Consider the following 21,428-nt stretch of genomic DNA (forward strand, 5'->3'; position numbering starts at 1 on the left):
ATCGCCAGCTCTTAGGTCAGGTGAGGTCAAGCTCTGGAGTATAAATGTTTTTCTCTTCTGAATGCAGCTGTTATTTTGGAATTGTAAGCAATTTTATTCAGAAAAAAGGGGTGACAATTTCTAAAACAAATCAGAGCTCAGACTATTTATTGTTGAGACTTATGTACAAATACTTGACAAGCATAAAGCATTGATAAATTGCAATTTTTAACATTATTGGCACTTCTGTGCTTCCTATCCAAAGCAACTTCGTTTACCATCAGAGAAAAAAAAGTTCATTGAACTTTTGTTTGTTCGTTCATGAAAGTCCGTCCCGGTGGCCATTGTATATTTTTAATTTTCTGTGTCTGGTGTGGAAAGAGCTTGGCTAACCTTTAAATTTAGACTTGTTAATGATAGCAGCCAGAGATATTCTCAAATGTTATCTGATTTAAATTTTGTTGTGACTATTAAGGTTACAGGATGTGTACCTATAAAGCTCACAAAAACAAAGACTTGGATGTCTTTGAGTTGGATTTTACTGTGTTGTCAATGCTGCTGGATGAGCTGCATTTTTTATTCCATTTAATTTGATTAGATTACTTACAGTGTGGAAACAGGCCCTTCAGCCCAACAAGTCCACACCGACCCGCCGAAGCGAAACCCACCCATACCCCTACATTTACCCCATTACCTAACACTACGGGCAATTTAGGATGGCCAATTCACCTGACCCGCACATCTTTGGACTGTGGGAGGAAACCGGAGCACCCGGAGGAAACCCACGCAGACACGGGGAGAACGTGCAAACTCCACACAGTCAGTCGCCTGAGTCGGGAATTGAACCTGGGTCTACAGGCGCTGTGAGACAGCAGTGCTAACCACTGTGCCACCGTGCCGCCCACAAATGAGAGAACTGAAACCGTTGTCTTTGACCCAATCATAAACTCTACTGTCACCACTGTCTCCATCTCTTTTCCTGCTGTTTGTCTCAGTTGGGACTGAACTGAGGGGTTCAATCTGACAACATATTTATCCAGAGCTGCCATTGTCACAGTAAGTGCCTGCTTCCAGTTTCACCCACATAAGCCCATCTCTAAAACCAGTATTGGTTTGTCTCAGTGCATTGTGTCTGATGGCACTGAACCATACAGACTGGAAGGATCCACTTGCAGTTGAGTCGACTGGCCATAGCTAATGTTTCCGTTTTTATTTGGTTACTCACTTGCCTTTTATGTTTGCAAGCAAGATATATGGTTTAACAAGTTTGAATTCACCATTTAACCTGCAGAGAGAGAGAGAGAGAGTCATTTTCTGAGGCATAGTTGACCTCATTGTAAAAGCTCAAACTTGAACTGTTTTTTTAGGCAATTGTGAAATTAAGTTTTCCAAACCCTTCCAGCTTATTAGTGCCAGGCAATAAAAAGTACTGGTAAATTTCTTATTGCTTCATGATATGGGATTTCTCTGCCGCATTATTATCTTAACTTGCAACCGGGATCAATGGGAATAATCTCAACTACCAGTGCAGGAATTACTGCCAAAGTCACATGAATGTTTCAAGCCTGTCTCCCAGTCATGGGATCAGATTGAGACTGTTCAGACGTTCTTGATTTAATTCTGAAGATTCCACTGAAAAATGCTTTTTGTTCTTCAGTTTTCTAAGAATGCCATGTTGAAGCTAATTTCAAGTTTTTGACTGTTTATTTAACTTCCATTTTCCAACCTTCATCCTCCCACTTTTGGCTTTTGCACCCAAAGCAAGAAAAGGATAAGTTTTTTTTATATCAACTCATTAGCTTTCAGTAGTAACAATTCAAGCAGTGAGAAAACTGTCTTCACCAATTTGTTTCTGAATGCTATTGGGAACTGAATAGAATGGGAATCAAGCCTACAATCATTGCATTTTGATATTCACTCCTCATTTTCTAGCAGTTAATGTAGTAAGCTGTCCAGGATCTGCTTCCTTAAACAGAGTTTGATTTTAAAAGAAATATGGATATTATTATTTTCACATATGGACATGACTCAACTGTGTGTGTTTTGATTCATACTTCTTGGTTAGATACTATAAAAAAATGTTTGCAGGGATGTAGGAACAGTAGGAGAATGGGACATGTTGGATAGCTCTTTCAAAACTGGCAGTTGACGGACTGAATGGCCACCCACGCTGTAGAACTTTATTGAGATTCTTGGATAAAAGAACTTGATTAAAATTCGCTTATGGACTAATGTATCAAATTACCTTTTGGTATTAAATGCAAACTTCTTTTTTCAACAGACCTGATGGGAAATATCAACGGAATTATCTTCCATTTCTGTCACTGGTTTATTGAAATTGTTTAAGCAGGTGCATAATATTACACATTTCCCCATAACCTAGTCCTCTGGGACTGGAGACAACTATTTCTTTCCTCTGCTACTCACTAAATCAGAGTTGCTGGCTTTCTACTTGGTGCTTTCCTTGCAACAGTGCAGCATTGGAAAGAGTAGCCTGTCATTAAAAAACAATGATGCCTCATTAATCTTCAGTATCTTGCTAATTATTTACTCAATGATGTCTAGTATGGGAAATGTTTTGAATCAAAATGAGCTACTTTGCTTCAATAAAAGTAAATACAGAAGCTGAAATATAATCTGTTCAAATTACAATAGGTTTATCAATATCCCATGAGTATATGTAAAATAGCTTTATTTTCAAGAATGGGGAATAATGACGTGTTTACTTCATTTCTTATGTTGCTATGTCTGATTTTGTTTTGTTTTAGTTCTTGCTTGAAAACAACCGAATGGTCAACATATTCACTGATCTTTATTACCTTACCTTTGTCCAAGAGTTGAATAAAATGCTACAAGGTTGGCAACCAAGTTTGCTTCCAAATGGTAAGTTCTTCGGATTTTCTATCTTTCATATGTTTATCCATCTGCATCTACGCCTATCTTGGTAGAGAATAACCAATAACCAGAAATGCCTTCAAAATGACAGTAGTTTTATTTAAGCTATGGCAATAATTGAAAGTACGTACTTCCCAATGAACCTTAGTTAAATCAGTAACTGCTGTAGTTACAGCACATGTAATCAAAATAATAAAGCAGGATTAGTCCATTTGTCTCATCGTGTTCTACTCTGCTGTTCAGTTTGATTATGGCTGATTTGATTGTGGCCTTAATTCTACTCCTGCTTAACACATGATTTTGGGCTTCCTTATAGGTCAAATGCAATTTTCTTTTTTCTTTCCTGGGATGCGAGAGCCACCATAAGGCCAGCACTTATTGCCCATTCCCAATTTTCCATGATCTAATTGGTTTTTTGGTCATATCAGAGGGCGGTTACCTAATTTCTGTAGGCCAGACCAAGTGAAATGGCTTATTTTCTGCACCAAAAGGGGCATTAATGAACTAGATGGGTTTTTAAAGACAAACAAGAATGGTTTCATTTCTCAGATTTGCTGTTTTTAAATTTCAGACTTAAAATTCCACCGGATGCTGTAATTGGATTTGAACTTTCCTCCCCAGACCAATTGTCTGGCTTGAGGATTCCTAGTTTAGTGACACCACCACTGTGTTACCCTGGACACATTTGAATTGATTCACTCATTCGAATTCTACTGTTCTTTGGGGTTGAGAATTCCAGGGATTAAATATTTAGTGACTTGCTATTTATTTCCATATTTTCTTTAAAATTTGATTTCTGCTATCTGATGCATTTTCTAACTGTGCATGTGAATAATGTTTTGATAAAAGGTCACAGACCTGGAATGGTAATCATGTTTCTCATTCCACAGATACTGCCGGTTCTATGTATTTTCCATCATTTTGTTTGTATTTCATTTATGAATAATGTTCTGCTCTCTGTTAGTGTGTATGTCTATGTAGTTTTCACGTGTTTCCTTCTTCAGCTGGAATATTAAATACGTAATTTATTTCTTGATTTTACCTAAAATGTGGTGGTGGGGGGGTTGTTTTTCAGACTGGAGGCCTGTGACCACAAGGATCGGTGCTGGGTCCACTACTGTTCGTCATTTATATAATGAATTAGATGTGAGCATAAGAGGTATAGTTAGTAAGTTTGCAGATGACATCAAAATTGGAAGTGCAGTGGACAGCAAAGAAGGTTACCTCAGATTACAATGGGATCTTGATCAGGTGGGCCAATGGGCTGAGAAGTGGCAGATGGAGTTTAATTCAGATAAATGCGAGGTGCTGCATTTTGGGAAAGCAAATCTTAGCAGGACTTAATATACTTAATGGTAAGGTCCTAGAGAGTGGTTTTTGAACAAAGAGACCTTGGAGTGCAGGTTGGTAGCTCCTTGAAAGTAGAGTCGCAGGTAGATAGGATAGTGAAGAAGGTGTTTGGTATGCTTTCTTTTATTGATCAGAGTATTGATTATAGCAGTTGGGAGGTCATGTTGCGGCTGTACAGGATATTGGCTAGGCCACTGTTAGAATATTGCGTGCAATTCTCGTCTCCTTCATATCAGAAAGATGTTGTGAAAGTTGCCATCTGGATAGAAAGAGTTCAGAAGAGATTTGCAAGGATGTTGCTAGGGTTGGAGTGTTTGAGCTATAGGGAGAGGTTGAAAAAGCTGGGGCTGTTTTCCCTGGCTAGTACAATTGCAACATTTAAAAGGCATTTGGATGGGTGTATGAATAGGAAGGGTTTGGAGGGATATGGTTCGGATGCTAGCAGGTGGGACTAGATTGGGTAGGGATATCTGGTCGGCATGGATGGGTTGGACCTAACGGTCTGTTTCCGTGTTTTACATCTCTGACTGTATAAGTTAATGTCTTCCTGATGTTTTAAAAATGCTATTGAATGCGAGAATCTCATTTACTGAGTGTTCATCCTATTGTGATGGAGAAGGACTAAGCTGATGAATCTTTTCTCTTTCTTTAAAGGTATCATTTGTCTCATTTGTGTCCTTCTCTTCATGTGTCCTGTTATTTTATTACATTACAGATGAAAGAGGATCCCCAATTTATGAATGCCTGACTTATAAATGCTGGTACTTATGAATACAATCCCATACAAAAGTATCATTTTAAAGATCTGACATATTAATGTCTCCTGTACTTAAAAGCAGTGACTTCATATTGTCCTGTATTGTGTTCCAAGTACATTGTATTATTATGACATTGTTTCTTCTATAGGTTTGATATTCTCCCGGGTGGAGGAAGAGCATCTCTGGGAATGTAAGCAACTTGGAGTATACTCGCCCTTTGTTCTCCTAAACACACTCATGTTCTTTAACACCAAGTATTTTGGACTGAAGTGTGTCGAAGAGCACATGCGTCTGTCCTTCACTAATGTTGTTCGGCAGTCCAGAAAGTGCACAACACCCAGAGGAACCACAAAGCTTGTCAGCATTCGATACTACATGCCTGCTAATTATAAAAAAGGAAGGGATCAAAGTAAGTGTTTATCAAATATGCTTTATCTTGCAGGGATAGATGAAAGGAAGAACAACTAGGGGATGTAAATAATACAAAATGAGTATAACTCCAGTTTTGCTCCCAGTTGATTTCTGAACTACCATTGGTCCAAGTTTGGATTTGCTTATTGTAGCCCACATGTTCAGAAAGTGACTGGCATTCATGGTATGTTTGCTTTCTATAAAACCATACAGAATCAAAGCTTTTGAAAAGTCAACACTGTTTTGTGAAGGGTAGGTTGTGCCTCTCAAATCTTGTTGAGTTCTTTGAGAAGGTGACCAAACAGATGGATGAGGGCCAAGCGGTTGATATGTATATGGATTTCAATAAGGCGTTTGATAAGGTTCCTCATGATAGGCTGTTGCACAAAATACACAGGCATGGGATTGAGGGTGATTTAGCGGTTTGGATCAGAAATTGGCTAGCTGAAAGAAGACAGAGGGTGGTGATTGATGGGAAATGTTCATCGTGGAGTTCACTTAAGAGTGGTGTACCGCAAGGATCTGTTTTGGGGCCACTGCTGTTTGCCATTTTTATAAATGACCTGGTTGAGGGTGTAGAAGGATGAGATTAGCAAACTTGCAGATGATACTAAGGTCAGTGGAGTTATGGATAGTGCTGAAGAATGTTGCAGGTTACAGAGGGACATGGATAAGCTGCAGAGAGGTGGCAAATGGAGCTTAATGTCAAAAAGTGTGAGGTGATTCACTTTGGCAGGAGTAACACGAATGTAGATTACTGGGCTAATAGTAGGATTTTTGATAGTGTAAATGAACAGAGAAATCTTGGTGTCCATGTACATAGATCCCTGAAAGTTGACACCAGATAGGGTTGTCAAGAAGGCATACGGTGTGTTAACTTTTTTAGTAGAGGGATTGAGCTTGCTATATGCTGCAGCTTTACAAAACTCTGGTGCAGCCACCCTTGAAGTATTGCATATAGTTCTGGTAACTGCATTATAGGAAGGATGTGGAAGCTTTGGAAAAGGTTCAGAGGAGATTTACTTGAATGTTGCCTGTTATGTGGTAAGGTCTTACGAGGAAAGGCTGAGGGACTTGAAACTGTTTTTGAGAAGAAGGTTGAGAGATGACTTAATTGGTCCCAAAAGGTTCTCACTGTTCATCCTATCTAACCCTTTGATTATATGGCTCAATCAGCCACAGATGTAATTCATTTGTGCTTTGAATTTATTTTGAGAATTTTTCCCAGATTCCCAACATGGGTAGGTCTGTCATCAGGAAATGGCACAGAAATCTTAGACTAACAAAGGCAAAGCTTGCACTTTAGAAGTCTAGTGTAAACAATCCCACCACTTGCCTCCCACACCTCACGGATTCCTACCATTTATTGTCCACATAGGGCCCTCAATCCCCTTCCACTGCCAAAAAATGCTGGGCAGTGAGAGGTGGATGTAAGTGGCAAAACCATTTTTTGCACAAGTTTGACATATGGGGGCATAAAATTCAGATGCATCAGGGGTACTCCCAACGATCTTTCTCCTTGCCTGGCTTGCTATGCCCAGGGTCCCCACTAAACAAGTGAGGGACCGAGTTCAGCTGACCAGAAAGTCCAGAGACATGAATTACCTTCTATGAATGAATACTAGCTCTCCCTCTGATCAGCTAAATATTTTAAAGGTGTTCAGTCTCCCTGCCCTTAATTATAGTCTTCAATAATTTTTACATAGCAGATGTTATGCTAACTGGCTTGTAATTCTCTGCTTGCCTTCTGTTACTGCCCTTAATTAAGGGAAAAAAGCAATTTTGTAATCTAAAGGAACATTTCCTGAATCAAGCGTTTGCCATAATTATAAACATTAAATATTCCCACCTAATTCCTGGAAATCCTAGAATATCCTGGGTATTTGTCACTCTTTCTAGTCTTTATTTTCTTCATCTTTACTCCTTTGCCTTTTTGAGTGCCTGTTTCTGATTCAATATTAGTTTCCTTGGGACTTCTGGCATGCTGACCTCTTTTTGTATTGAATCGAAGTATTTATTCAACATGTTTGTTAGTTCATTATTTTAATTGAGAGTATCACCGTGCTGATTTCCAAGAGACCCCCAATTTGCTCCTGGTTGTTTTTATTCCCTAATCTAATTGTAAACAAAACATGTTGACATTGATATTCTTTACAAGTTTTTCATACACTGTGTAGCTCTTATCTATTTTAACATACTCTATTGCTTTTCGTACCTTCGCCAAGTTTTGTCATTTAGTTTGTATTTGTATGGTTTGTTTTTAGTCTTGCCCCTTATCCCTGAGTCTCTGGGCCAGTGTTTCCCCTTGTCCCCTGCAGTTTTATTTCTGATAAGTCATACTCTTGTCTTTTCAGATTTTTATGTGTCCCATTGATTTCTTTGCTGAATGCCATTTGATAATTTTCTATTCTTTCTGTTAAGAAGTTTCCCATTTCGCTGCATTAAAGCATTCCGTAACTTTCAAACCTTAGTGGTTGTTTTGTGTTGCTACCTTTCAAACACTGTTGAACTTTATCATTCCATGATCATGTGAACATATTTAACAAATAGCACTGTTACTTTGTTGACTAATCTTAATCATTGCCAAATTATTGGCCTTTTTGATTGCAAAAAAGGTATATTAAACACACTTCCCTGAAACTCACATTCATATTGCATTGTAGACGCACAACTACAACCTATATCTTTGTTTAGATTATTAATATATGTTTTATAGTTTATTTTTAACCTTCTGTATGCATTAAAATACTGGACAAAAATTATCTATCATAAGCTTCCGTAAGCCACTACAGGAAGCAAAGGGTGGAAAAATGAGGTAGTGGTGATATCAGTGGACTAGTAATGGGGGACACAGACCCATCAAAGAAAAAGGAACAACTTATTTTCCCCTCTGCACTGTTCTCACCAAATGCAAACTTTTATATTCTGTTCTTGCTGCACTCCACTTACATTCACCCTCTGTCAGCAAATATTGTTTACTCTTTCATCTATTTTGAGCCATGCTTAAGTTACAAGTGATTTCTCAAATTTTCTTCTTGCAGTAAATAGCACCTATTGAGTCAACCCCTTATAGCTGAATTAACAGTTTGCTATCAATAGCTTTGCTACCATGGGTTTGAACAACATGGGAAAAATTGGCTGTAGTCAGAAATTCTGTACAACCTTCAATGACTTCTGAAAAGTGAAGAATGACCTCACTTGAAAGGCCTTCAGGTGATACATTACTGCTTAGTCTGTCAATTCAAACCCTGAAGAGTGTTCATTTGGGAGAATTCCCCAATATCTCCCAGTGTGTGGAATTGTGTGTGGCTAGAAATGATGTCCTGAAGATAGGAAGTAACAAAAAAAAAAGCAGATTGTTAAAATTAAATACATGCTTTATTTTGTTTTGGTGAAAGGAAAATTTTGCACATCCTTGCAGCAGAAACATTGTTCAGCTTTTAGATTGAGATATAGAAGAAAATTAGGCCATTTGACACAGAGTCTGTTCAGCCATTCAAACATGACTGCTATGTTTCTCAACCCCATACCCCTGTTTCTCCCAGTATCTCTTGATCCCTTTACTTGTCAAGAAGCTCTCTCTCTTAGAAACACAACTTAGTAACATGAGTACCACAGATTCACCACCCTCCAGCTGAAGAAATTCCTCTTCATCTTAGTCCCTTCATTCTGAGGCTGTGTCCACGGGTCTTCACCTCTCTTACTAGTGGAAGCATCTTCTCCACATTCATTCTGTCCAGGCCTCTCAGTATTCTGTAAGTTTCAATGAGATTCCCCCATACCCTTCCTCATTGCTCAAGACTTGAGTACTGTCCTCAACTGCTCCTCATATGACAAGCCCTTCATCCCTGGGATCATTCTAGTGAACCTCCTCTGGAGCCCTTCCAACGACAGTACATCCTTCCTTAGATATGGGCCCCAAAACTGTACACCATAATCCCAAATGCTGTCTAACCAGAGCCTTGTACAGCCTCAGCTGTACATTCTTACTCTTGTAGCACTCTCGAAATGAAAGCTGACATTTGCCTTTGTAACTGCCAACTGAACATTAATGATAAGCTTAAGACAATGCTGAACTAGGACTACGAAGTCCCTTTGTTCTTCATATTTATGAGGCTTTTACCCATTTAGAAAATTGCCTATGCCTCTTATGTTACGTTCTTTTCCCAAGGTTTCTCACACAAGATGCAATTTGCATTCACCAACTTCTACAAACAGTTAAGGTTTATTAAAGCTTGTACAAGCTAAGTGACCCCCTCACAAGCGTGCGAGGTCGTGTCAGTGAGGCACTGAACAAAGAAAACACATCCCCTTTATACAGGTCAGTTGGCCATGCTTATAGTTACTTTGGCTACTCCTCCATAGTCACATGCCACTCAAGACAACCCCCAGTCACACACTCAGTCACATGTTACCCCAGGTATAATGGTAGGATGCGATCATCCTCCGAGATAATGTAAATGCCCCAATCCTAGAAAGCATTTCTGAATGGATGAGATTGAATGATAGCTTAATTTGATAATCGGGGAGTAATAGCAAATGATTGTCTAATTAGGGTGTGGGTGATTCACATTCTTGCATTGTCGCCCCCACTCACTTCCAGAATGTTCACTCAGTGCAGTTATCTTTCAAATATTACATCAATTTCTAGAGAGATATTCCAATTTTATCTTTTAACATTACACTTGTTCCTACCAAAATACATGACCTCACATTTTCTCATATTGTATTCCACGTATCACTTCTTTGCCCACTCTATTAGCCTGTCCAAATCATTCTGCAGCCTCCTGCCTCCTCAACACTACCTGTGTCTCCATATATCTTTGTGTTCTATGCAAACTTAGTAACAATGATACAGTGCCTTCATTCACTTTGTTAATGTATAAAGTGATAATTAACATTGACCCCTGCAGAATTCTACTGCAGTTCTGAAAAAGACCCTTTTATTCCCTGTACACGGGGCAGTCATCTGGGTGATTTATTTCGGTTTCTCCTTATTTACTGCACCTCAGTTACAGTTCTTAAACCAATTTAAAGGGTCATGGCTGTACCTTATTCCCAACACCACGGGATCTTCTATAGCAGCCTCCTGATGACCTTGTCAGAGGCCGTCAGAAAATCCATAAAGTTCATATCTACTGGCTGTCTTTTTGTCTAACTTGCTTGTTATTTCTGCAAAGAATTCCAACAGATTTCTTAGCTGTGATCTCCCCTTGATGAAGTTGTGCTAACTCACCCCTATTTTACCATACTGTTCCAAGTACTGCTCGATCTCATCTTTAATAATGGACTCTAAAGTCTTACCAATGGCTGAGGTCAGGCTAGATGACTTAAAATTTCCTGTTTTCTGCCTCCCTCCCTTCTTATAAAAGATGTTACATTAGCCATTTTCTAATCCTCTGGCACCCTCCTCTACTCTAGTGATTCCTGAAAGATTGTGTCAGCATTGGTGGCAATCTGTTCAGCTGTCTCCTTCAGAACCCTGTGGTGTAGTCCATCTGCTGTTAGTTATTTATCCACCTTCAGGCATTTCAGCTTCCCCAGCACTTTCTCCTTTGTGATGGCCACCACACTCACCTTTGCTCTTGATTCTCTTAAAGTTTTGGTATGCGACTAGTATCTTTCACCATGAAGATTGATATAAAGTACCTATTCAATTCATCTGTGACTACTTTGTTTCCAAATACTACCTTTCCAGCCTCATTTGCCAGTGTCCCACTCTTGGCCCTCTCTTACTTTTTATGTATCTATAAAACCGTTTGTAATCTTCTTTACTGTTCCTCCCTAGCTTGCCCTCATGTTTCATGTTATCCCTCTTTATTACTTTTTCTCTGTTCTCTGCTGGTTATTAAAGGCTTCTGAATCCTTTAGTTTCCCTCTATTCCTACCACATTGGATGCTGTCCCTTTTGCTTTATTTTTCTCTTCAGATCCACATTACTGCACCTGACTTCCCTTAACAGCCATGGTTGGCCTTGTCCTCCCCTTACCACACTCCATCTTCCTTTGGATGAATTTCTGCTGTGCCTCCCAAATTACCCCACAAACAACTGCTATTGCTGCTCCATCATCTTCCCTGCTAGGCTCTCCTTCCAATCCATTCTGGCCAGTTCCTCCCTCATGTTTCCCTCATTACTCAATTGTTTTCACATTACATTTGATTTAAGCTTCTCCATTTCAAACTTCAGGTCGAATTCTATCATATGATGGTCACTGACCTCTAGGGGTTCCTTCACTTTAAGCTCACTAATCAATTCTGCCTCTTTACATACCACCAAATCCAGAATTGCTTGTTCCCTCATGGGCTGTTCTACAAGCTGCTCCAAAAGAACTATCTCGTACACATTTCACAAATGCCTTTTCTTGAATCTGCCATCAACCTGATTTTTCTCAGTCCACCTGCATATTGAATTTCCCTCCTCGGTAATACTGCTGTTTTTAAGTGCCGTTCTTAAATGCCTTTTCTAACTCCTGATTTATTTTCATCTTGACTACCTGCAAGGAGGTCTGTAAGTAATTCTGTTCAAGGTCTTTTTCTTTTGCGGTTCTTGAAGTCTACCCAGACAGATTCTCTGGTTTCTGATTCTATATTGCTTCTTATTATTGATTTAATTTCATACATAGAGCTATAGAAATATCCAACCCAGACTCCTCAGTCCAACTAATCCATGCCAAACAAATATCCTAACTTAAATCTAGTCCCATTTGCCAGCATTTAGCCCATATCCCTCTGAACTTTTTCTACTCATACCCTTCCAGATGCCTTTTTAAATTTTGTAATTGTACCAGCTTCCTCCACTTCCTCTGGCAGTGCATTCCGTAAACACAGCACCCTCTCCGTGAAAAAGTTCCCCGTTAAGTCCCTTTTAAATATTTCTGCTCTCTCCTTAAAACAAACAGCAAAGGCAGTTAGCAATGCATGTCACTGCTGGGTCAGACAGCTATGCAGGGTTACTGCTCTGTTTTGAATCATCTGGTAACTGCCTTTGTCTTTCTTCCTCCTTTTTAAAGTGCTGTTGTTTTGATCTTTTCCCCCCCCGAAGTTCCAAAACAATGCAACAGCTTATAATACAGTAATTACTGCTCCTAGAATTGAAGGAAATCAGCTCCAACGTTGAAAATGCTTAAAAAAGGAGTCATGATTTGGAGATGCCGGTGTTGGACTGGGGTGTACAAAGTTAAAAACCACACAACACCAGGTTATAGTCCAATAGGTTTAATTGGAAGCACACTAGCTTTCGGAGTGCAGCTCCTTCGTCAGGTGATTGTGGAAGACACAATTGTAAGGCACAGAGTTTATAGCTAAAATTTACAGTGTGATGTAACTGAAATTATACATTGAAAAATACCTTGAAACTGAAATTATACATTGAAAAATACCTTGATTGTCTTGTTTTTTTAAATGTATAATTTCAGTTACATCACACTAAATTTTTGTTATAAATTCTGTGCCTTACATTGTGTCCTCCACAATCACCTGATGAAGGAGCAGCGCTCCGAAAGCTAGTGTGCTTTCAATTAAACCTGTTGGACTATAACCTGGTGTTGTGATTTTTAACTCAAAAAAGGAGCAGCTCTTACAGTCACAATATTTTCCTGTCCTCCATTTTGGTATACCCAGAACTCAGTCTTACTGACAAGACAACTCCACCTCCTCTGCCCATTTGTGTGTCCTTTCAGTAGAATATCTTGGATATTCAGTTTGCTCTGATCCCCTTGCAACCACATCTGTGATACTTTCACATACCAGCCAATTTCAATCTGCACTACAAACCTATTTCCTTTGTTTCATATACTGTGCATATTTAAGCACAATACCCTTAGTCCTGCATTAACCACCTCGCTTCTCAAAGTTGTCCCCTATCTCGTTAGATTCATGACCCTTTCTATACTCTGCTTTATCACTTCTTCTGAAAACTTTAATAACCTCTGCTGAGCCCTCCCTTCCTTTAGCTTTTATGCAAAATTTTCCATGCAACTGAACTCAGTAACACCATTCATGCACACTTTCGTTCAAAGCCCTATCTACAGACCTAGTTATGCGATATGCCATAACTCTGGTTCCAGCACAATATAGGTGCAGCCTGTTCCATGAATTTGAATCCCTTTACTCACATACTGATCTTTGAGCCATGTGTTTACTACTTGAATCTTGTTGACCTGATGCCAGTTAGCTCATGGCTCAGGTAGTGGCTGAGATTTTATTCTGGTTTCTAATTTAACTCCTCGCTGTTCATATTCCTCAGCAGAATCACTTTCCTCTTTATACCTATGGTGTTGATAGCTAAGTGGACCATGATAATTCACTATCCCCTTTCATTCCCAAGTTCCTCTGCATCTCAGATTCTGAACCCAGGCAACACAGTATTGATTCTGGCCACAGAAGAGTGTTGATTCCCCTGACTATATTATCCCCGATTACAATTACATTTGTCTTTTCTCCCCCCACCTTGAATGGCTCTGTGTACGTGGTGCTATGGTCAGTTTGCTTATCCTCCCCACAGCATCCGCTTTAATCCAGTAGACAGCAAGCATCTTAAACCTGTCTGATGAGCTAAAGGCTGAGGGTGCTTCTGTATAACCTCCCTGCCTCATTCTTAGTCACACCGTCCTGTCCCTGACCAACTACAAGGTAGTTAACCTAAGGGATGTAATTGCCCACTGAAACACACTGTCCAGGTAACTCTAGTCTTCCCTGATGTGCCACAGTGTTCAAAGCTCAAAATCCAGCTCATTAGCTCTGAGCTGCTGTTCTTCAAACAACCAATACTTGCTACGATATGGTCACTATGAACCACAGAGGGGTCCATCAACTTCCATTCCGTGCAGATACAATATATCGCCTGGCCCTTTCTATTTGTTTTTATTATAGAATGTCTAATAGCTTTGAATAATGTGACTTGATGCATTCATTATGAATGTTGCTTGCTCAGGATAGTCTGAAATAAAATTTTATGCAAATAATTTCTATACTATTCTGTACCACCAAATGATGGTTCAGTTCTTTCTCCCTTTTTTTTGTTGTTTATAGGCAGCACCATGGGAAAGAGGAAACGTGAAGAGGAAGTTGCTGTTTTAGAACAGAGAGAAAACAGAATGAATCCATTAAGATGCCCTGTGAAGTTTTATGAATTCTACCTCTCAAAATGGTGAGACCACTAATTCCTTCCTGCTACTATTTTAAATTTGCATTGATTTTTGTTATCAAGGTGAACAGTTTGATGTTGAAAATTTTCTAATTTTGCTGTCTATTATTACTTTCAGTTACCGCCTGGTATAACATAATTATAAGCAGAATGAAGCCGTTACCTATTTTTGTGATCTGTCCAGTGGTTTTTAATTCTAATTATTTTCTCAAGTTTTTTTTTGAAAAAGAGAATTAAATTCGACTCTGGCTAATGTGTAGAGATGGTGTTGGAAATAATATTGGCTGATTTTAAAGTTGATAAACTTGGGAGATTATGGTCTTGAGCCAAAGAGATAGGAAGATCTGAGACTAGGGTAATGAAGATTAATAGCCCGTGGGGAGATAGAAAGAGTGGTATTTGAGGTGGTAATGTGAAGGGAAAAGCATTCACTTCCTGAGACCTTTTTTCCTTTCTGACTAGTTACTTTGTGCAGGATACAACTATACTTTTATCTTGGTATTTGTATAAATAGATTTCAGTTTTTATTAGAAGGGAAAACTGACCAAGCCTTTATGTTAAAAACAAACACTATTCTTTTAACTCTTTGTGAAACAATGATATGGGGAAATGGAAAATAGGAGGAGTAGGCCTTTTGACCCTTTGAGCCTGCTCCATTTGATATGGTCATTGGTCATCAACTGCAGTTCTCAGTTCCTGCTTTTTCCCCATAACCTTTATTTCCTTGAATCCTAAGAACCTCCTTCTTAAAAACATTTAATTTTTTTTGGTTTCAACTACTTTCTGTGGTAGAGAATTCCCACTGTCTGGGTGAAGAACTTTCTACTCATCTCAGCCCTAAATAGCCTACCCAATCCTTAAACTGTCACCTCTGTTTTTGGACTCCCCCTTCATTGTTAACATCCTTCTTGCATTTACCTTGTCTTGTCCTGTTAGAATTTTACAGTTTTCTATGAGATTTCTTCCCTCTTCCGAACTCGAGAGAATATAATTTTAACCAATCCAATCTGTTTCTATGCTTCAGTCCTGCCATCCCACAAATCAGTCTGGTAATCCTTTGTTGTACATTTTTCCTCAGGTATGGAGACTGAAATTGCTCGCACCACTCCAGGTGTGGTCTCACCAAGGCCCTGTATAATTGCAGGAAGACATCCCTGCTCATGTACTTAAATCCTCTCATTATGGATCCCAAGATGTCATTTGCTGCCTTCTCCGTTGCATGCTTCATTTTGTGTACAAAGACACCCAGGTCTCATTGCACTCCCCTTTACCAATCTATCACCATTCAGATAATTTGCCTGTGTATTTTTACTACCAAAGTGGATAACCCCACATTTATCCATATTGTACTTCATCTGCCATGCATTTACCCACCAACTTGTCCAAATCACACTGATTTAGCCGTCCATTCATTTATGTCATCTGCAAACTTGGAGATATTACATTTAGTTTCCTCAATTATTATATTTGTGGTTAGGTGGGTACAAGCATTAATCTCATGTGGTACCCCACTAGTCACTGGCTGTCACTTGAAAAATATTATTAATTTCTACTCTTTGTTTCCTGTCAACCAGTTCTCTATCCATGTCAGTACATGACCCTCAATCCCATGTGCTTTAATAGTGTTTTGTATTCTCTTTTGTGGAATCTTATTGAAAGGCCAAGTAAGCTATATCCATCAGCTCCCTCATATCAACTCCACCAATTCTATCCTGAAAAAAATCCACAACATTTGTCAAGCATAATTCCACCCCCTCCCCGATAAATCCATGCTGACTCTGCGGGGACCTGTTACTGTTTTCTGTCTTTAGTGAGAATGAAGAATGTATGCACGTTGTGGATTATAAAAGTGACAAAGGAACAATCTGCTTATTTTGTTAAAATGATACCTTGATGCAATATGTTACTTAGGCTTTTTGTATTATTGCTCTCACTTGGTTACTTTAATGTGTTATCAAAAGTTTACAAAAATATCCCAGCTAGATGGTTAATTTCAAGTTACTTGCTCTTCAGCAGAAGTCATCTAAGTCACAGTGATTAGTCTCTGCACTTGACTCCGGAATCTCTCAACAGAATCTTAGTTTGAGTTTAGATTTTTTTCAAAATAACTTTGTTGATCCCTTTATGAAATACTTTCCAAAAGCTTATTTACAAATTATCAATTTAAATATGTATTCATAGTCACATAAAGCAAGTCACATAAAGCTTGGATATCTTGCATTTCAGAACATTCCCCATAACTCCCCATAATTCTAAGGGTAATTTCTTGAGTAAAATGCAATAAATTGAAGATTGCAGTACCAAGTTGGGTTTAAAATCAACCCCAGACAAACATCACTGATCTTCAGGAAATTAGTTAATTGCTGTCCATAATAACTATGAATATGGATGCCACGTCATTATATTCAATTGTGTGTTTGTGTGCAAAGGTTTCCATCAATAATTGCTGTGTCTTTGTTCACTTCGAGAACATAGAACAGTACAGGCTCTTTAGCCTTTATGTTGTGCTAACCTTTTGTCCTACTCCAAGATCATACTAACCTACATACCCTTCATTGTACTATCTTCCATGTGCCTATCTAAGAGTTGGTTAAATGTCCCTAACATGTCTGACTCTACTACCACCATTGGCAGTGCATTCCACACACCCACCACTCTGTGTAAAGAACCTACCTCTGACATTCCCCTGAACCTTCCTCCAGCCACCTTAAAATTATGTCCCCTTGTGATAGTCATTTCTGCCCTGGGGAAAAGTCTCTGCTGAAGAGTAAGTAATTTGGGAATTAACCGGTCTTAGCTTTTGTATAGCGTTGTTCCCATTTTAAGAATTGACTCCAAATATCATCAAAATGAAGAGTAGAGGAGGCACAAGAGAAGTATTCTTAACTGCTTCAAGATTTGGTTCTCAACAGAATGAAATTTGAGTGGGGATGAGAACGCCAAAAAAAGGTAATATTTTATGTATGATACTCATCCAACTGAATGTTTTGTTTCTTGTTTTGTTGCAGCCCTGAGAGTATGAAGAGCAGGAATGATGTTTTCTACTTGCAGCCAGAGCGCTCCTGTGTGGCGGAGAGCCCCCTGTGGTACTCAGTCATTCCCATGGATCGGAGTATGTTGGAGAGCATGCTGAATAGAATTATGGCTGTGAAGGAAATTTACGATGACTATTCGAAGGATTCACTTGAAGATGATGATGTTGAAGGATGATGATTAGTAGATATTGTACAGAATTCTGTTACTTTTATTAGAAAAAAAACAATGGGTCATTATAGGCTGGCCTACTTGGTGCTGCGGGAAGAAAAAATACTACACACGTACTTGCAGAGTCATGTGGCCTATTGTGAGAGCAGAGACGGTTAGACTATCGCCATTGTTTAGAGACAGTATCCCTTTTAGCTTGCGTGCATTTGCTGACAATCGGGTGTACGTAACATTTTGCAGTGACCAAAAACTCTAACACAAACCTTAAACTCCTGCAGTCAGTAAGCAAACAGCTTTGTTCTTGCTTTGAATGGAACAGCCAAGATCTATAGTGGAATGCTCACTGCTGCAGTGGAAGAGTCCTCCAATTAATTGCAATCCTTGGGATTTTAAGAGTTGCTTAAAATGAAATGATGGATGCTGCAAAATAGCCTGCCTTCCCATTGTGCTTCCATTTTGTTTTGAGAAAAAGAGCTTCAGAGGGGTAATGGAGAGCAAGGGGAGAGATTGAAGTTAAATATGTCTAGAAGTTATTGCCTTGCATACCTTTTCTAGGAGAATTTGAAGGTAAGCGGCATATCACTGAAGCAAACCTGGATTTTACTCTTAAAATATCCTTGCATTTGCTATTACATTACAGTTTAATTCTCAGCTGTTCCCTTGTTGGAGCTTGGGAGAGGCATGAAAAAGGAAAAACGTATCCAAAGTGCATGAATAGAAATTTAAAAATATATTTTTATAATTAATTTGAAAGTGGAAAAAAAGTAATGTCAGCAAGTCATCTATCTCTTGAAAGGGTGTTTTCTGGTTCAATCTGCTAAGTCTGATTCAGATATCAGGGGTTGAAGATCTAAGTGAATGGTTGCTAGAGAAAATGAAGAACAGAAGAAATAAGGAACTTGAGCATCATAAATTGACACTTCTTTATAGCTCTTGCCTACCCCTCTGCTGTGTTTGATGGTTTTTGTATCTATTTTTTTAAAAATTATTTTATTTCATTTTCTATTATAACCAAAAAGGCTGTGAACATTTACAGGTGCTAGTTGTCGCCATTTGTGGTAGTGCAGAGGACCTTGAAATATTGGAGACAGCAGGAAGGTTATCCAGAAAGTACTTTTTTGTTCCCAGTTTCTTAATTTTAATTTGTTGAAATGAGCCTTTTTAATTCCTTCATCTTTTCCCTCCACTGCTATAGTAAGGAGCGATGATGCTTTCACAGCTTTACCTATCAGACTGTGTCCAACTAAATTTCTTTAGCCTCTCACATGGTAGATTAGAATTTGAAGTGACATTCAAAAATAAACAAAGATGTAGCTCATGCAGATAGCTAATGGACTGAAATATCTGCTTCTGATTTGGTCATTCATGGTTGATGCGGTTAAGGCAAGCAAATGGTGCTGCATCCTCATACAACACTTGTTCTATCTTTCTACTGCCAAGTGGTTCAACAGAACTGTTGGAAAAATTCAGTATGTGTGGAAACTCATGAGAAGGGGATCAAAAAGGGGATACTGTCTCTTATGTGTATTTCTGTAGTATATATGAATCTGTTTCAGTGAGCTAGATCAGTGTAAAACCAATCTGTTTTAAAATGATAAATATCTGCACAGTATTCAGTTGGTAAGCTGATGGTTTGCCAAGTTCTCTCTCAGTTTAATTTTTTTTTAAAGAAAAATTTAAAAGGTGCTTATGCAAACTGGATGAACCATACATTGAGGGATTTACAAACTGCTGTACCACAATCATCAATTGTTAAGATTCCTATATCTAGAAGAAAGCAGTTGAGTTTCATTCAAATCATTTCAGGAAGTGTTTTTTTTGATGTGATGTAACATTTAGGGGGAAAAAAGTATTTACATGTCCGCAGTGAAGCATTTTTAGGGTATGTAGTGTAGGAACACTATAATGACCCTTTTATATCTTCCTTATGTTGAATTGTAATCTGTGAAGAGCTATGTCTTCTCCACTTAGAGTGAAAGAAATTCTTGATAGATGGGTAATTTGAAACAATAAGAATCTTGATTTTATTACGTAGAATGGTGTATGCTTCCATGATGCTATCTTGTTTTGGAAAAAAGGGATTAGAAGAAAGGTGGCCGAAGTTTGTTCCAGTGGACCCTGTTAAATGGTATCTGCTTCTAGAAATGCAATTGTATATTTGTTAGATTCTTTCTAATAAGTAATAACAGTAATATTCATTGATCTGGGATTCAGTCCATTCATCCAATAATGGCCATTGGTTGTTTTACTGCTCCTAAGCCTAACCACACAGTCATTGTATAAATTGTTGACCAAAGCTGAACTATGTCATCTTATTTTATTGAAAACGATTGTAGAAAAGTGGCTGAAAACATAAAGATTAATCGTGTTCTCCCCGTTACACCACTTGTCTATTGTGCGTTCATTGGTCCTTTTTAACTAGCTGTACAGAATTTCCAAATTTGACGCTTGACTTTGTTGTGATGAAAGTGGTTTCTAAAAAGAACTTCTGGTTTGTGGCTGCAGGCATTAGGACATTGAGCGAATGTTTTTAAGGCAGTCTTTTCCAATGTTTCTTCGGTAGAGTTCATGAAATGTTGTTGAACCATTGCAGCATACAGTAAGGGAAACGACTTCACTCGTTCATAAACCCTTTCTCTTCTGTTCACCCTCTTTTCACCCCCCCCCAGTCTCTCGTCCCACATCCCACTGTCAACCTATACTATTTGTTGTATGACTGAGGTGATTTATTTCAAAAAGTGTAACTAATGTCTGTGCTCACTTTTTATATTTAGTTGTCAGTTTAGGTTAGTTCTGTGGAAATTAACTATTCACGTCTATTTAAGTGGTTGATTTGCTGTTTTACAATATTTTAAAAGCATCTCTTCAATGATTGGGAAGCAGAAGAGATGAGGTGGTGTGACACAATTGAGTATTTTTGAAATTCTTGCGATGGCCAATAAACAAAGGAGAAATGAAAGAAAGTGTGACATTCCAAGAAAGGCTCACGTGATTGTTTTAAACTTCTCACCTCTTCACATAATTTCTGCACTCCTGAACTCTGACTCATTGAATACATTTTCATCATAGAGACTCCGTTCGAGTGTGAGCAACCTCATTAAATATTAGTAGGAACAGTGGCTAGGTCATTTTTACTCCTGATTTTCACATCCATACATTTAACAGAGTTGGTGACTGTCTATTGCTTTGAAACTAATCATTTTTCTTAATATTCCGCTAAACAAAAGAAATATCAGCGATTGGTGTCCACCAGGTGAGATCACTTAATGAAGCATAGGTTAGGCATTACACACTGGAGGTTTTGCTGTCTGTAACTCCATTCCAAACTGGATGCACTTTGCCAGCTGAGCCATTGGGAGACAAAATATCCAAGCCTACATTACATATAATGTTGATGACGTGAACCATTTTTACAGCTGTTCAGTTTAAAACAGACATGTTGCACTTGAAATTCCATTTTCAAAATATTCCGTGTGGCTAATTTTGGATTGAGTGATATTGGTTTTTTAAAATAAATTTCTGGAACAGTTTATTTGAATTGCACTGATATTAGCTTTTGTAGCTATATGTTTTCCAAAGCAATAGTACTAGCATTTTTGCAAACTACGTTGACTGCCTCACTGCTATTTTGGGCTTGCAAAGTACTATTCAGATGTTTTGTTCTGTTTAGGATTGGCAAAAGTAAG

At 38.5% G+C, this 21,428-nt stretch overlaps 1 protein-coding gene across 5 annotated transcripts in view; it reads left to right on the forward strand.

The window, feature by feature from the left end:
- Positions 1-20,122, forward strand: part of LOC132820402 (zinc finger MYM-type protein 3-like) — a 145,161-nt gene extending 125,039 nt beyond the window's left edge. For all 5 annotated transcript variants that reach the window (XM_060832494.1, XM_060832497.1, XM_060832498.1 and 2 more), the window contains 4 exons: positions 2,748-2,862; positions 5,131-5,391; positions 14,424-14,541; positions 17,547-20,122. In XM_060832494.1, coding sequence (XP_060688477.1) covers positions 2,748-2,862; positions 5,131-5,391; positions 14,424-14,541; positions 17,547-17,748 — 696 coding nt within the window. In that variant the 3' untranslated portion in view covers positions 17,749-20,122. The remainder of the gene's footprint in view (positions 1-2,747; positions 2,863-5,130; positions 5,392-14,423; positions 14,542-17,546) is intronic.
- The last annotated feature ends 1,306 nt before the right edge of the window (positions 20,123-21,428 follow it).

Source organism: Hemiscyllium ocellatum, chromosome 11 (assembly GCF_020745735.1).
Source record: "Hemiscyllium ocellatum isolate sHemOce1 chromosome 11, sHemOce1.pat.X.cur, whole genome shotgun sequence".
NCBI classification, from domain to species: Eukaryota; Metazoa; Chordata; class Chondrichthyes; order Orectolobiformes; family Hemiscylliidae; genus Hemiscyllium; species Hemiscyllium ocellatum.